General features: G+C 48.8%; 1 protein-coding gene across 1 annotated transcript; it reads right to left on the bottom strand.

Moving 5' to 3' along the window:
• Positions 1-5823: 5823 nt before the first annotated feature.
• Positions 5824-16229, bottom strand: LOC308172938 (uncharacterized protein). Its single transcript, XM_080547904.1, has 22 exons — positions 16006-16229; positions 15547-15715; positions 14516-14642; positions 14210-14386; positions 13927-14090; positions 13489-13615; positions 13183-13359; positions 12971-13063; positions 12421-12501; positions 11906-12016; positions 11746-11820; positions 11465-11566; positions 10488-10649; positions 10128-10225; positions 9490-9949; positions 9130-9227; positions 8429-8951; positions 8067-8149; positions 7006-7708; positions 6734-6912; positions 6395-6639; positions 5824-6132 (listed from the first exon to the last, which is right to left on the bottom strand). The coding sequence occupies exons 5-22, from the start codon at positions 14017-14019 to the stop codon at positions 5937-5939; spliced, it is 3606 nt and encodes a 1201-aa protein (XP_080404030.1). The 5' UTR covers positions 14020-14090; positions 14210-14386; positions 14516-14642; positions 15547-15715; positions 16006-16229; the 3' UTR covers positions 5824-5936.
• Positions 16230-17285: the final 1056 nt, after the last annotated feature.

The raw sequence follows: 17285 nt of genomic DNA, 5'->3' as shown, positions 1-17285 counted from the left end.
TCATCTCCCTGTGGCGGAACTTGCAGACGGGGCGGAAGCAGCGTCTCTCCTCCCAGAGGCTGCACACCACCTCGCTTTTCCCATTTCCCATTTTCCTGGGAGAGACCAATCTGGATCCGTCTGAACCAGTCCTGCTGTCCTCTCCCTCTTCTGAGAACTGATCTGCACACAGACGAAACATAACAAGAACCCCATGGTCAACGGCATTCAATAACAAACCAGTCATTCAATAGTGACATGGAAAAGGGAAACAGAGAAGCGAGGAGAGAGTGTGTCTTTACCATCCTCGTCCTCATCTTCATCTGCAGGGTTGATGACCACAGGCGGGTGGGTTGGGCTCGGTACATTCTCCTGAGTCTCCGCCTTGATGACCTCGCGGAGTTGGGGATTGGCTGCGGTGGGGAGGGGGGTGGCAGCAGGAGGGCTGGGGTCCTCCTGAGGCTCCTCCTCGTCAGAAGCTGAGACACAGAAACAAGACCAGAAGACTTTTGAACAGGGTGATCCAGCACATTCTGACATCCACCAAGTTGTCACAATGCCACGTTTTGTTCAGAGGATGCATAACCAAACGTGGGATTACCCCTCACCTTTATTGGCTGGATAGACCCAGGCTCCGTCTACGAAGCGGGGTTTCTCATGGTGGAAGGCACAGTGGAGCTTCTGACAGCCGGTAGGCTGGTTCTTCCAGTAGCATGCAATCTGCTTTCTGTTTTTCTACAGTAGAGAAAGAGAAGAACATGTTATGTTGACATGCCTGTGATGTGTTGCAATGTATGTATGGATGGGGAAAGCTCAGGTTACTGTCCGTGAGGGTTAGACCAGTGTTCCTCCCGACACGTCCAGGGGCGAGGATGAAGCCCCTGAACCTGGTTTGAAGAGAGGGTCTTTCTATACCCCTCTATAAATGGCCACTCAAGACACGCAACAGTCTCGAGTGGGCAAAGCTTTAAGGGGATATTTCAGAGGCATTTCAAAATAAGTATTTTGATCTGCCCCCTAAGAGTTTTTGCTAGGTCGGTCCCTAACCTTCATCTCCCTGTGGCGGAACTTGCAGACGGGGCGGAAGCAGAGTCTCTCCTCCCAGAGGCTGCACACCACTAACTATTGTCTTATTAAATGTTTCATCTATTTACTTCTTATATTTGCTTTTATTCATTGTCATTTTTTATTTTCTTACTATGCTCCTCTTGCTGTATTTTTAAATAATGTATGTAAAGCACTTTGAATTGCCCCTGTTGTATGAAATGAACAGACAGGATGCAGCTTTTCACTGGTTTATTCTCCCTGTCTTCAGTTGCATGCAGCATGCTGTAGAATGCTGTACATTCATCAGGGGTTGGAGGTGGTATCTTTGCTGGGGGGAGGTCACCCCAGCCAGCAGCTTCTCTCTTTCGCTGGACCTTTGTAAACCTTATCTGGCTCGCTTCAGCATACAAGTCGGCTGGTTTCAAGGATGCCATACTGGGCTCAATCCAGCTGCAGGCCTTTTCAGTGCATGCAGTGCCATCTAGCCTGCATGTAATTGGATGTAGTAAAGCGAACCACACTGGAAATAAGTCCCTAACAAATGACTTTACTGTGATGTATAATGCATTTGTTGAATCAAATCAAATCATACCTGTTCACAGCTGCAAGCAGGGCATCTATGTTATGGCACCTATGTGGGAGCAAACTTCTCCTAATCCTGCCATGCAGACACAGTGACCAAATCGGATTAATCCGTCCTTTTCCACAGCAACCCATGCTGTCAGTGGTGGATCATCGAGGCAGTAGGAATGGTTCACCTGACACGGACAGAGGTTTTGTTTAGATTTCATTTCATCAATGTCAGCCCTGCTGTCACCAGCTGTAAACATCTGTGATCAACGTAACTATCTACCAAAATTAGAGCTATCTAGCACAAGAGAGTCATTTAGCTGTGTAACGTTAGACTAGACAACGTAGCATAACCAAAGGCAAACGTTAGGCACCTTCGCTTTGACAAGAGCCGCTAGAGCTCGCTTACCACTGACCGTAACGTAACGTTAGCTAGCATACATTACCGATAGCATTGGCTAATTTAACGTGTCACTCACCTTGGCTTTGACGATGAAGACATTCTTCACTTTCCACACGCCGGCATTAGTTACCCAACCAGAGTGGAAATATTTGTAGCTTTCGGTGCTTTTAAAAGCCTTCTTCATCCTGGCTGCGGTGTATGTATGGGGATGGATTCTCCACCAGATAGATCCAGATGTCACCGAACACGAGATCAGGCAGAGACTTGGCGGCATTTAGTGGTTCAAACACAGCCGCGGGGGCTAAATATGGGTCGCAAGTTAAGTGCCCAATTATGTGTAGCTTTTCCGTATATCTTGATAGTTCTTCATGGGTGAGGTGGTCTAAATGGTAGGCAGCCGGTAAATTGCGTCCACTCGCCATGTTGAGCGATGTTGCTATGATACTTTTTAAATAACAACAACTCAGGTTGGTGGTTGCTAGGGAAGAAACCACGTGACTGAAAGCTATGATTATAATAACCTCTGCTGTGTGTAGTCGTGCTTCTCACCTTGGCACAGAAGGAGGAGTAGAAGTAGTAACAGTCATCTCCATGGTTCGTCATGCTTTTAAAGGCTGGTGGATCAGTTCACTTCTGGATCGCTGGGTAGCGCAGCTGTGTCAGACTCAGAGCTGACGGGTTGTGACCTCTTCCTGGGGTGGTGGGCTGATCTCTTCAAACAGGAGTCTCCCTGGCAACAGAGAAACACATGGAACCATTAACCACGAAATAGACCAATCAGATCAAATGGAACCATTAACCACGAATTAGACCAATCAGATCAAATGGAACCATTAACCACGAATTAGACCAATCAGATCTCGTATCACGCAGGAGAGGCTCTTCAGGTACCTGGCTGCAGTAAGACGCGCTGGACAGCCACGTTCAGCAGCCTCCTCAGACGGTCGTTCTCCTCCTTGGAGCGGATGATCTCCCCCTGGTAGTCTGCTATGGTGCTCTTCACAGCCCTGAAGATCTCCTCGGCAGCCGCTGTTAGTCTGTCCGTGAGAAACACGTTCAACATCTCCAATTGTGTCATGTTAGTGTGGGACTGGAGCTGTTTTTTGTCAGCTTGTCACAACCCCGATCCCCGATTGTTTACGTAGTTTTCGGGAAGTGACGATGAAAGTGTGTTTCCCGATCCCCGTGTCCCAAGGACTGGAGGAACCAGCGCCACCCGCCGGGGCGGAGAGGAGATGTGTCTAAATGTTATGTATAAAACATAATGATATGTATAAAATATAATGGGTATATACAATTATTTGTTTGGTGGCCCAGTCATTCTGAAGCATCACCTGAAAGGTGCAATACTATTTTGGGTTACTATGTTTGGGGTTATATAAGGTAAGACAGTTGCACTTTTAGACTATGCCTATTAGACATTATTTGAGAATCATTGGGTTTAATCATTTAATTCATTGTAATGGCCATTGAACAGCAATATCTGTTATTTGTCTTCAGTTTCTCCATTGCGCAAAGTGCATGATGGATTTCTTATCATAAATCATAAATGTTGGATCTTGAATCATGGTCCCTCTACCACCCACACAAAAAAGACTGGAGCAAAAGAATACTTTCCATAAAAGCATTTTTATTATTTACAGTCTCTCATACAACACACTTAAGTCATGTAAAATCAGAACGGGCAAGCATGTACAGATACACAACCCATTAGGTTCCTCCTTCCTGATCCTCCCACAGAACAGCGATCAGCACGTCAGATTACGTTCACAGACCTGATCTTGCGCTATAGAACAAGAGTGAAATGACAGGGGACTCTCACATGCTGTAGCAGACACAAGTTGAAAGCATCAGTTTAATTCCAACATGGCATATGAACAGTACAATAAGGATTAGACAGATCGCAGATACCCTGAGAAGTTGCTCTTTCACATTTTAAGACCAGCAATTTTACTATTTATTTGTAACAAAGGTTTTAACAGTAGGTGGGCTGGATTTGAAAAGTGTGAGGCTGGTGTGTGTTTGAATGCATCACTGTTAAGTTTAAAAGGTCTGGTAAAAACATGGGCCAAACATTTCATTTCATTTGACAAATACATTTTTATGAGCAATGTGAGATTCATAAAAAAATAAAATAAAATAGCAATAGACAGAAAAATACAAAGCAACATGGTTGGTATATTTTTTAAAAAGTGGACAATTGTGGGATAGCGTCATTAAGTCACAACTGAAAAAAAGACAAACTCCAAACTTTTACATCCAAATATTTGTTTTGAGAGGTTACTGATTCCCTAAATGACCCACATATTCTTCTGAATATCTTCCTGTTCATCTTTACCTTCATACGCTCACCACACAAATGTAGCCTACTCAGGTTCCAAAACGTCTACATTTTTACATTATCAGCTCAGCAACATAAGCGAACAAAAATAACGTTATACATGATTTGAGTAGAGTCAGATCCTAGACATGAGACAAGGCAAAGATGGTAGGGGGCAGGAGCTATTGTAAGTGCCGCTGTATGACAACTTGCTAGTTCAGTTACTGTAAATCTTCCACTTGCACTTCCACTGTCTTTCTTAGCATACATAGTACACAATTTCTCTCTTCCTGCAACAACAATTACACATGATTGTACAGCCATGGATGACAGGTGACACCAGGCAAGACCACATGGCTCTTGTCTTCACAATGCTAAGTTGGGAATTACCTGAGGATGTTTGAAACTAGTGTTTAGATCATTCTCCAACCAGGTGGTTGCTTCTTTACATTTTCTTTCAGGACTCAAAGGGAAAAAAGACCATGACATGAAAATGAGAGAAAACTCTAATCCATACAGGAATACATCACTTCTTAGTCTTAACATGTGCAGAAATTAAAATACATAGACTGCTGATTGTTCAAGGACAAGGGTTTACCATCAATCCAATGAAAGGAAACAACAGAATAAAAACACATCTTAAACATGAACTTTAGTTGAAGAAAATAATAATGATGATAATCTGCTCATGGTGATGACCGTTCCCTTCAGACTGACATGAAAGCAACCCTCGTCTCTGCTCAGACAGCATGGAAAAACAACTGAGGCGCTTCAGAAATATCCTCTGCCTCGCTGAGGTCAATGAGAAGTACTGGAAAACCAGCGCCCCCCTGTGGCAGTGATTCAACTATCCCCCCCCCCCACCATGACCCCTAGCCCCCTATCCCCCTTCCCTCCCGCCCCGTCCTCATCCTCTGTCCAAGCTCATCCACCCCAAGTCTCCCCCCCCTCCTCTCTCCTCCCTCCTCTCCTCCTCTCTCACCTACTCTCACCTCCAGCCAGGACCACAGGAGCCTACTGGCCTCCCCACCTCCGGGCCTAAGGAAGCGGATGGGGATGGGGGGGTGGGCGGCAGGGGGGGGTTGGTGGGCAGGGAAACGTGACCCTATCCGTGACCCTATACTGGAATCAGTGGGGACAATGCAGAGAAGGTACACTTCTGAAAAGAATCAGATTATTTTAATAGTGATTTACTGGAGCAGCATAGCTCACATTAAAGGGCCTCAATAGTCATTAACGCTACTTTTTGTTTTTTAAGAATATTTATTTTGGGGATAAATATGCATTTTATACGTTATACATATCTTTTATTAGATTTTGGTTATACTGTTGATTATAAGTTGTTTCATTTTCACTAGCAGCATTATCATGATACTGTGTGTTGATGATCTTCCATCTGACATTTCGCGTCACTTTATGAAGAGGTGAGAGGAGAGAGGAGGAGGGGGGGGGGGGGGGGCTGCAGGGCTGTTCAATGGGTGGTGATTTGAGACGTGGTCACTAGAGGATGGGGGATGGGGCGGAGGGGGTTTGGGGGGGGGGTCGGCCTAGCTGTCAATCATCTCTGACAGCTCTAGCAGGAGGTCGTCCTCTCCCTTGCCGGGGTCCAGCTCCAAGTCATCCTCCGATCGCCAGTGAACTCAGCTCGTTCATCAGCTCGTCAAAGTCGTCCATGGAGGAGGTGCTGGCGGGGGCGGGGCGTGACGACGTGAGCCGGGAGCCGGGGCGTGACGACGTGGCGTGACGACGCGTGACGACGTGAGCCGGCCCCCGCCGGGGCCTGGGCAGGGTGGGCGACTTCACTGCCGTGGGGCTGAAGAGAAGAGGAGGGGGGAGACGAGAGAGGTTCATTCATCTGCATTTAACCAATTAAGTCACTGTTATTTGTTACTGTAAAAGTTATTTTTATTTTTCATTTTATTGAACAGATACAGTGAAAAGTAAGGAGAAGAAGGGAGAGAGGGCATGTCAGCAGGGCATGGGCCAGATTCTAACCCATGCCAACATATATATATATAAGTCAGTCCATTTAAAATAAACACCATTCAAAACTCGTCTATGCATTCATCCATTACCTCTGGGGGACCACGCAGGCCTCCCTGGCGGCCGTGTTGGAGGTGGTGGTGACTAATGTGGCCGTGGCCGCGCTGGAGGTGGTGGTGACTGCTGCTGCGGTGGCCACGCTGTGCTGGATGACGGGGACCGTCTGGAGCTCTTCCCTGGGGGGGCTGGGGCTGGGGCCGTGGCCCAGCAGGGTGGGGGGACTCCTGGGGACCAGGGGGCTCATCTGGGCATCTGTGCTGAAGGAGGGGGAGGACACCTGGCGAGAACACAGGTTGTTAGGACTCGGGTCACAATGGACATCTGCTTTTGGACATTGAGCGATTTGCAAACAGGCTCGATCTGCGGCTTACCCGTCTCTGTTTGCAGGGCGGCTCCTGCAGTTGCTCATCCTGCGCCCTGGAGGCGCTGTTGAGCGGTTTGACTGCCGCGACGGCAGACCGGGGGGACTCCTCCGCTCTCCTCTTCTGGCCTGGCTTCACCTGCGCAGCCGGCTTCATCACAGAAGGCCGGACGTTCAGCTTGGGCCTCACTGAAAACGCAACAAAACATCAATGATTCTCAGGTTTCATAGCTTGACTTTATTTACCGTGTTCAAAGTGGAGTCGTTTAGCAGGTAGGCTACCTTTGGCTTCAGTAGCTTGCCCAGGGGATTTCTTCTGGGCAACATCTTGGGTCTTTTCAACCGGAGATTCCTCCGCAGGCGGCCCAGGAGACGAAGCTCCTTTGGCCTGCTTAGGGGCACCCGCTGCCAGGGGACTGAGGGGAGCTCTCTTCCTCTTGCCCAGGGAGGCTGTGGAGCTCCGGGGGCTGACAGAGGGCGAGTCGGCCTCCGCCTGCCTCATTGGAGACCCCTGCTGGGGGGAGTTGGTAGCGCTGGGCACCAGCGAGGCGGCCTTCGGTTTGAGGGTGATACGCTGGCGGCTGGGGGCCTTGGCTGGGCTGGGGGCCTTGGGTGCCGGAGCAGGGGCAGGGGCCTCCAGGGTGAGAGTGGGGGAGGAGGGGAATGAAGGGTTTGGAGTTGTCACTTTCTCGCTCTTCGCTCTGACGGGGGTCACACCCGTCTCCCTCACGAGGGCAGGGCCCGCAGCCTCTTTCTCCGCAGGTTCGGCCTTGGCGGAAACGTCGGGTTGGCTGGTGGATGAGGCCGCCTCCTCCTCCTGCAGCTGGTGCTTGCGGAGACGTTTGAGGAGTTCAAATTTTAAATTACATTTTAATTTAAGTTCATGAGTGAGAAGCGTGAGAACCCTCTCACGCATGAACTCCTCAAACGTCTTCCCCTTCAGGCTCCGATTGGTCGGATCACTCCTCCCATTGGCAGGGCTGGGCTGTGGATCACAGAGAGCACAGATCTCAGCAGGTGACATCACCTACCCTCACGTCAGAGCAGAACTACCATAAAACTTCCAATAAGTGCAGTCTCCCCTCTAAACGCCTGTCTCCAATAGCAGCCAGGCCAATAATGACATTGAAGACAAGAAGTGGTAAATGGTATAATGGACCGACTTATATGGAGCGCCTTATTCCAAAGCGCTTTACAACGTCCTCTCATTCACACACCAATGGTGGCAGGCTACCATGCAAATACACCTGGGCTATGAACAGGAGTTTCATGGTACAAAGGGTGTGTTGTATTCAGGGGACACACTTGAGGGGAGCAGATGTGAGCAGGTTAGGTGGACTTACCTCAGGAACAGCACTGGCAGTAGGCTCAGCTGGCTTCTCTGTCACTTCTTCAGCTGTCTTCTGAGTGGTTGTGCTGGCAGCGACTTAGAAGATAACAGGAAATACAGAAAGAGTGTAAATATCTTGAAACATGAAACATCACAGTTAAGGACGAAAGATATATTTTTTGTATTACTCTTCAAATAGCTACATTGAAGACGTTTGGAGTAAGCATATGGATCTTTCACCACAACTGTAATGGCATCTCAGGGGTGGGGGAGATAAAAACAAAGTCAGTGTGTGTAAAAGCCTGGTGGAGAGTGAACTGCCAGCATGAGAACAGCCTTAATGGAAACAGTTCCAAGAAAAAGCTGCCATCTTACCAGGAGATGCTGGTTTGTTGACGCGCATAATCCGGGGCTTCTTTTCCTGCTCTTTTCCTTCTCCCGCTTCTGTGCCTGAGCCTTTCCCATTAGTAGCCTCCTTCCCCCGCGCCTGCATCCTGGCTGCTTTCTCCTTGCGTATTTCCTCCAGGGTCTTCACCCTCACTCCTCCCCGAGGTGGGGCCGCCCTGCTGGGCACGGCCGTGCCTGCGGAGGCCTGGTGGTTATCTGGGGCTTCGTTAGCCGGCTGCCTGGCTTTCCTGACGCTCTGTCCCTGACGCTGGTCCTCCTCCAGCTTCTTCCGGGCGTGGAGGACCTCAAAGAAGCTCTTTTTCTGGGCGTTGGAGGCTGGTTTGACAGTGATGACTCTCTTTGAGGCCCTGCTGGTGGGGCTGGTGGATGAGGCCGCCTCCTCCTCCTGCAGCTGCTGCCTGCGGAGACGCTTCTCACGCATGAACTCCTCAAACGTCTTCCCTTTCAGGCTCCGATTGGTCGGATCACTCCTCCCATTGGCAGGGCTGGGCTGTGGATCACAGAGAGCACAGATCTCAACAGGTGACATCACCTACCCTCACGTCAGAGCAGAACTACCATAAAACTTCTTATCGATTAATCGATAATTGATCATTAATTCTTGCGATTATCGAAAAAGAAATGTTGATCGTTTGCCCAGCCCTAGTGAGCAGGTTAGATGGACTTACCTCAGTAACAGCACTGGCAGTAGGCTCAGCTGGCTTCTCTGCCACTGGCTTCTCTGTCACTTCTTCAGCTGTCTTCTGAGTGGTTGCGCTGGCAGCGACTTAGAAGATAACAGGAAATACAGAAAGAGTGTAAATATCTTGAAACATGAAACATCACAGTTAAGGCGAAAGATTATTTTCTGCAAATAGCTACATTGAAGACGTTTGGATCGCATATGGATCTTTCACCACAACTGTAATGGCATCTCAGGGGGGGGGATAAAAACAAAGTCAGTGTGTGTAAAAGCCTGGTGGAGAGTGAACTGCCAGCATGAGAACAGCCTTAATGGAAACAGTCTCAAGAAAAAGCTGCCATCTTACCAGGAGATGCTGGTTTGTTGACGCGCATAATCCGGGGCTTCCCATTAGTAGCCTCCTTCCCCCGCGCCTGCATCCTGGCTGCTTTCTCCTTGCGTATTTCCTCCAGGGTCTTCACCCTCACTCCTCCCCGAGGTGGGGCCGCCCTGCTGGGTGCCGGAGCAGGGGCAGGGGCCTCCAGGGTGAGAGTGGGGGAGGAGGGGAATGAAGGGTTTGGAGTTGTCACTTTCTCGCTCTTCGCTCTGACGGGGGTCACGCCCGTCTCCCTCACGAGGGCAGGGCCCGCAGCCTCTTTCTCCGCAGGTTCGGCCTTGGCGTAAACGTCGGGTTGGCTGGTGGATGAGGCCGCCTCCTCCTCCTGCAGCTGCTGCCTGCGGAGACGCTTCTCACGCATGAACTCCTCAAACGTCTTCCCCTTCAGGCTCCGATTGGTCGGATCACTCCTCCCATTGGCAGGGCTGGGCTGTGGATCACAGAGAGCACAGATCTCAACAGGTGACATCACCTACCCTCACGTCAGAGCAGAACTACCATAAAACGTCTTATCGATTAATCGATAATTGATCATTAATTCTTGCGATTATCGAAAAATAAATTTTGATCGTTTGCCCAGCCCTAGTGAGCAGGTTAGATGGACTTACCTCAGTAACAGCACTGGCAGTAGGCTCAGCTGGCTTCTCTGCCACTGGCTTCTCTGTCACTTCTTCAGCTGTCTTCTGAGTGGTTGCGCTGGCAGCGACTTAGAAGATAACAGGAAATACAGAAAGAGTGTAAATATCTTGAAACATGAAACATCACAGTTAAGGCGAAAGATTATTTTCTGCAAATAGCTACATTGAAGACGTTTGGATCGCATATGGATCTTTCACCACAACTGTAATGGCATCTCAGGGGGGGGGATAAAAACAAAGTCAGTGTGTGTAAAAGCCTGGTGGAGAGTGAACTGCCAGCATGAGAACAGCCTTAATGGAAACAGTCTCAAGAAAAAGCTGCCATCTTACCAGGAGATGCTGGTTTGTTGACGCGCATAATCCGGGGCTTCCCATTAGTAGCCTCCTTCCCCCGCGCCTGCATCCTGGCTGCTTTCTCCTTGCGTATTTTCTCCAGGGTCTTCACCCTCACTCCTCCCCGAGGTGGGGCCGCCCTGCTGGGCACGGCCGTGCCTGCGGAGGCCTGGGGGTTATCTGGGGCTTCGTTAGCCGGCTGCCTGGCTTTCCTGACGCTCTGTCCCTGATGCTGGTCCTCCTCCAGCTTCTTCCGGGCATGGAGGACCTCAGAGAAGGTCTTTATCTGTACGTCTTTATCTATCTTGGAGGCTGGTTTGACAGTGATGACTCTCTTTGAGGCCCTGCTGGTGGGGCTGGTGACCTGGGGGGCGGGGGCCGCACCACGGGTGTTGTCCTTGCGTCCCTGGGACTTGGCTGCCTTCTCCTGCCTGATCTCCTCTAGGGTTTCGATCCGAATCTCCTCAGACGCCTGGGCCACGCTGTTGGTTTCAGCTTCGATGAATGCTAGAGGTGGGGGGGGACAGGAGATAAGTGACACCTCACGAAATCAATGAATGAAGTTCAGATGTGTGGCATAATAATGTTCAGAGTAGATTTTTTATGTCAGGAGAAAAACAATAAAACACGGTACCTGGTTCAGCGACCACAGCGGGCTCTTCTGCTGGCAACCCCAGTCTGTCCCTGACAGGCTTCAGAGCTGAGGTAATGGAGATAAACATGAGATGAAAATCACTCTCAATTTTACTATCTGTACTATACTATAACCATCAACCAAAACACTTGTAATCTTCAGTATCAACAAGTCAGACAAAAAAACAAACCAACTACATTTGGGCATAGTCCTGTTGCCTGAGTTTATCCTGCCCCTGTACAAACCCTGAACCAACTGAACAACCAATTAACGGTCATGGCTGGACCAGTAAGAGTCAGGTGTTTCCTGGGAGGTTCTGTGGTGATTTTATCTCCCTCACCTTTCGGAGGGGCCAGGTCAGCGTCCTCCTCGTCCACCTTCCTCCCGAGACGCTCAGCCAGTCTCCGTTTGAGCGGCAGGTCAGCACCGCCGTCGGAAGCATCTAGAGGTCAGAGGTTGTTACAGGTCATGAGAGCTCTATGTGTTGGGGATGAATCTGAATTATACCATCAGGTATATTGTCAGTGTTATCAGTTCTTTATTAAAATGAAAAAACCCAGATTGTTTGCTTGATTTTTCACAGAATAGAGATGAGTGTAGTCACACCAGTCTCAAATGTACCTCTCTCAATTATCCTCTTCCCAAGCTGTTCGGCGACGTTGCGTTTCCCAGGGTCTTCACCAAAGATCAGACCGTCTAGAGTACATTAAATATAGAGTACATTCAATATAGGTAGTCTAGACACACCAGGTAATCTAGATACATTGTTTCTGATGCTTACCATCTTTTGCTAGGTAGAGTGACGGGCGAACAAAGGAGCGGATGTTCTCCTTCTCACCGCTGGTTCCCTTGTTCCTCTGGGCAGGGTCTGAGCCCTGGCCGATGGGGTGACCTGAGAGAAGCAGACAAAGCAGGTATTAAGCAGATGATTCTCAAATGTGACACGTTGTAATGCTTTGGTCCTCATATCGGCAACCAATCAAAATGTTCTGACTTGTATTTTGAAACACGGAACTACGTCGCTGAGAATCACAACACAAACTCACTAGTCAAGCCAAAATACTGCAATGTAATGGATTGGGTGAGTAATCCCCACTGCTACCTAGTTAACTATAACACTATTTGCATTGTTAGCAGGCTCACAAAACAAGCTGTGTTAGTTGACTAGCGATGTGTCATTGATTTTCAACAACGCGGAAATCCCGAAATAAGCATTAGTAGAACGTGTCACAAATGTTGTGTAATGCAGTGTAATTCTACAGAAGCCAGTCCATGCACCAGGTGAGACGTTCTTACCAGATCTCCTCATGCTGGCCTTCAGGGCTTTCCTCAGCCGAATCTCCTCCAAGGTTCTGATGCCAAAGTTCAGCGACTCATCTGTGCCAAAACAACAGCATTAGGCCATCACAGAGGAATATGGAAACATGTGGGTCACGTTACACTCCCACACAGTGACCCTCTAGAAAGGGCAGAGGAGAAACGTGTCCGAGAAGCCAGTGTTCCTCCCGACAGGTCCAGGGGCGAGGGTGAAGCCCCTGATCCTGGTTTGAAGAGAGGGTCTTTCTATACCCCTCTATGATGGCCACTCAAGACACGCAACAGTCTCGAGTGGGCAAAGCTTTAAGGGGATATTTACAGAAGATTAAAAAATGATTCTCTCTTCCAACAATAACAATTACCACTTGAGGTCTATTCAAAAGGATCCAAGCTTTTTTCCTTTCTTTCACCAATGTGTTAAATAACTTAATAAACATGTTTTTTTTGCTATTCCCCCCCCCCTCCCTCTCTCTCTCTCTCTCTCTCTCTTCCCCCCTCTCTCTCCTTCATCATCGTTAGCCTCTCTTACCTGAGCTGGAGCTCAAGGCCATTTTCCTGGGAGAGACCAATCTGGATCCGTCTGAACCAGTCCTGCGGTCCTCTCCCTCTTCTGAGAACTGATCTGCACACAGACGAAACATAACAAGAACCCCATGGTCAACGGCATTCAATAACAAACCAGTCATTCAATAGTGACATGGAAAAGGGAAACAGAGAAGCGAGGAGAGAGTGTGTCTTTACCATCCTCGTCCTCATCTTCATCTGCTGGGTTGATGACCACAGGCGGGTGGGTTGGGCTCGGTACATTCTCCTGAGTCTCCGCCTTGATGACCCCGCGGAGTTGGGGATTGGCTGCGGTGGGGAGGGGGGTGGCAGCAGGAGGGCTGGGGTCCTCCTGAGGCTCCTCCTCGTCAGAAGCTGAGACACAGAAACAAGACCAGAAGACTTTTGAACAGGGTGATCCAGCACATTCTGACATCCACCAAGTTGTCACAATGCCACGTTTTGTTCAGAGGATGCATAACAAAACGTGGGATTACCCCTCACCTTTATTGGCTGGATAGACCCAGGCTCCGTCTACGAAGCGGGGTTTCTCATGGTGGAAGGCACAGTGGAGCTTCTGACAGCCGGTAGGCTGGTTCTTCCAGTAGCATGCAATCTGCTTTCTGTTTTTCTACAGTAGAGAAAGAGAAGAACATGTTATGCAACATGCCTGTGATGTGTTGCAATGTATGTATGGATGGGGAAAGCTCAGGTTACTGTCCGTGAGGGTTAGACCAGTGTTCCTCCCGACACGTCCAGGGGCGAGGATGAAGCCCCTGAACCTGGTTTGAAGAGAGGGTCTTTCTATACCCCTCTATAAATGGCCACTCAAGACACGCAACAGTCTCGAGTGGGCAAAGCTTTAAGGGGATATTTCAGAGGCATTTCAAAATAAGTATTTTGATCTGCCCCCTAAGAGTTTTTGCTAGGTCGGTCCCTAACCTTCATCTCCCTGTGGCGGAACTTGCAGACGGGGCGGAAGCAGCGTCTCTCCTCCCAGAGGCTGCACACCACCTCGCTTTTCCCATTTCCCATTTTCCTGGGAGAGACCAATCTGGATCCGTCTGAACCAGTCCTGCTGTCCTCTCCCTCTTCTGAGAACTGATCTGCACACAGACGAAACATAACAAGAACCCCATGGTCAACGGCATTCAATAACAAACCAGTCATTCAATAGTGACATGGAAAAGGGAAACAGAGAAGCGAGGAGAGAGTGTGTCTTTACCATCCTCGTCCTCATCTTCATCTGCTGGGTTGATGACCACAGGCGGGTGGGTTGGGCTCGGTACATTCTCCTGAGTCTCCGCCTTGATGACCCCGCGGAGTTGGGGATTGGCTGCGGTGGGGAGGGGGGTGGCAGCAGGAGGGCTGGGGTCCTCCTGAGGCTCCTCCTCGTCAGAAGCTGAGACACAGAAACAAGACCAGAAGACTTTTGAACAGGGTGATCCAGCACATTCTGACATCCACCAAGTTGTCACAATGCCACGTTTTGTTCAGAGGATGCATAACCAAACGTGGGATTACCCCTCACCTTTATTGGCTGGATAGACCCAGGCTCCGTCTACGAAGCGGGGTTTCTCATGGTGGAAGGCACAGTGGAGCTTCTGACAGCCGGTAGGCTGGTTCTTCCAGTAGCATGCAATCTGCTTTCTGTTTTTCTACAGTAGAGAAAGAGAAGAACATGTTATGTTGACATGCCTGTGATGTGTTGCAATGTATGTATGGATGGGGAAAGCTCAGGTTACTGTCCGTGAGGGTTAGACCAGTGTTCCTCCCGACACGTCCAGGGGCGAGGATGAAGCCCCTGAACCTGGTTTGAAGAGAGGGTCTTTCTATACCCCTCTATAAATGGCCACTCAAGACACGCAACAGTCTCGAGTGGGCAAAGCTTTAAGGGGATATTTCAGAGGCATTTCAAAATAAGTATTTTGATCTGCCCCCTAAGAGTTTTTGCTAGGTCGGTCCCTAACCTTCATCTCCCTGTGGCGGAACTTGCAGACGGGGCGGAAGCAGAGTCTCTCCTCCCAGAGGCTGCACACCACTAACTATTGTCTTATTAAATGTTTCATCTATTTACTTCTTATATTTGCTTTTATTCATTGTCATTTTTTATTTTCTTACTATGCTCCTCTTGCTGTATTTTTAAATAATGTATGTAAAGCACTTTGAATTGCCCCTGTTGTATGAAATGAACAGACAGGATGCAGCTTTTCACTGGTTTATTCTCCCTGTCTTCAGTTGCATGCAGCATGCTGTAGAATGCTGTACATTCATCAGGGGTTGGAGGTGGTATCTTTGCTGGGGGGAGGTCACCCCAGCCAGCAGCTTCTCTCTTTCGCTGGACCTTTGTAAACCTTATCTGGCTCGCTTCAGCATACAAGTCGGCTGGTTTCAAGGATGCCATACTGGGCTCAATCCAGCTGCAGGCCTTTTCAGTGCATGCAGTGCCATCTAGCCTGCATGTAATTGGATGTAGTAAAGCGAACCACACTGGAAATAAGTCCCTAACAAATGACTTTACTGTGATGTATAATGCATTTGTTGAATCAAATCAAATCATACCTGTTCACAGCTGCAAGCAGGGCATCTATGTTATGGCACCTATGTGGGAGCAAACTTCTCCTAATCCTGCCATGCAGACACAGTGACCAAATCGGATTAATCCGTCCTTTTCCACAGCAACCCATGATGCTGTCAGTGGTGGATCATTGAGGCAGTAGGAATGGTTCACCTGACACGGACAGAGGTTTTGTTTAGATTTCATTTCATCAATGTCAGCCCTGGCTGTCACCAGCTGTAAACATCTGTGATCAACGTAACTATCTACCAAAATTAGAGCTATCTAGCACAAGAGAGTCATTTAGCTGTGTAACGTTAGACTAGACAACGTAGCATAACCAAAGGCAAACGTTAGGCACCTTCGCTTTGACAAGAGCCGCTAGAGCTCGCTTACCACTGACCGTAACGTAACGTTAGCTAGCATACATTACCGATAGCATTGGCTAATTTAACGTCACTCACCTTGGCTTTGACGATGAAGAAATTCTTCACTTTCCACACGCCAGCATTAGTTACCCAACCAGAGTGGAAATATTTGTAGCTTTCGGTGCTTTTAAAAGCCTTCTTCATCCTGGCTGCGGTGTATGTATGGGGATGGATTCTCCACCAGATAGATCCAGATGTCACCGAACACGAGATCAGGCAGAGACTTGGCTGCATTTAGTGGTTCAAACACAGCCGCGGGGGCTAAATATGGGTGGTCTAAATAGTAGGCAGCCGGTAAATTGCGTCCACTCGCCATGTTGAGCGATGTTGCTATGATACTTTTTAAATAACAACAACTCAGGTTGGTGGTTGCTAGGGAAGAAACCACGTGACTGAAAGCTATGATTATAATAACCTCTGCTGTGTGTAGTCGTGCTTCTCACCTTGGCACAGAAGGAGGAGTAGAAGTAGTAACAGTCATCTCCATGGTTCGTCATGTTTAAAGGCTGGTGGATCAGTTCACTTCTGGATCGCTGGGTGGCGCAGCTGTGTCAGACTCAGAGCTGACGAGTTGTGACCTCTTCCTGGGGTGGTGGGCTGATCTCTTCAAACAGGAGTCTCCCTGGCAACAGAGGAACACATGGAACCATTAACCACGAAATAGACCAATCAGATCAAATGGAACCATTAACCACGAATTAGACCAATCAGATCAAATGGAACCATTAACCACGAATTAGACCAATCAGATCTCGTATCACGCAGGAGAGGCTCTTCAGGTACCTGGCTGCAGTAAAACGCGCTGGACAGCCACGTTCAGGAGCCTCCTCAGACGGTCGTTCTCCTCCTTGGAGCGGATGATCTCCCCCTGGTAGTCTGCTATGGTGCTCTTCACAGCCCTGAAGATCTCCTCGGCAGCCGCTGTTAGTCTGTCCGTGAGAAACACGTTCAACATCTCCAATTGTGTCATGTTAGTGTGGCGCTGGAGCTGTTTTTTGTCAGCTTGTCACAACCCCGATCCCCGATTGTTTACGTAGTTTTCGGGAAGTGACGATGAAAGTGTGTTTCCCGATCCCCGTGTCCCAAGGACTGGAGGAACCAGCGCCACCCGCCGGGCCGGAGAGGAGATGTGTCTAAATGTTATGTATAAAACATAATGATATGTATAAAATATAATGGGTATATACAATTATTTGTTTGGTGGCCCAGTCATTCTGAAGCATCACCTGAAAGGTGCAATACTATTTTGGGTTACTATAAGGTAAGACAGTTGCACTTTTAGACTATGCCTATTAGACATTATTTGAGAATCATTG

This window comes from Nansenia antarctica, assembly GCF_963989245.1.
Source record: "Nansenia antarctica genome assembly, chromosome: 18".
Classification (NCBI taxonomy): domain Eukaryota; kingdom Metazoa; phylum Chordata; class Actinopteri; order Argentiniformes; family Microstomatidae; genus Nansenia; species Nansenia antarctica.
Note: the sequence above shows the minus strand (reverse complement) of the source record. Positions and strands in the feature narration are given on the sequence as shown.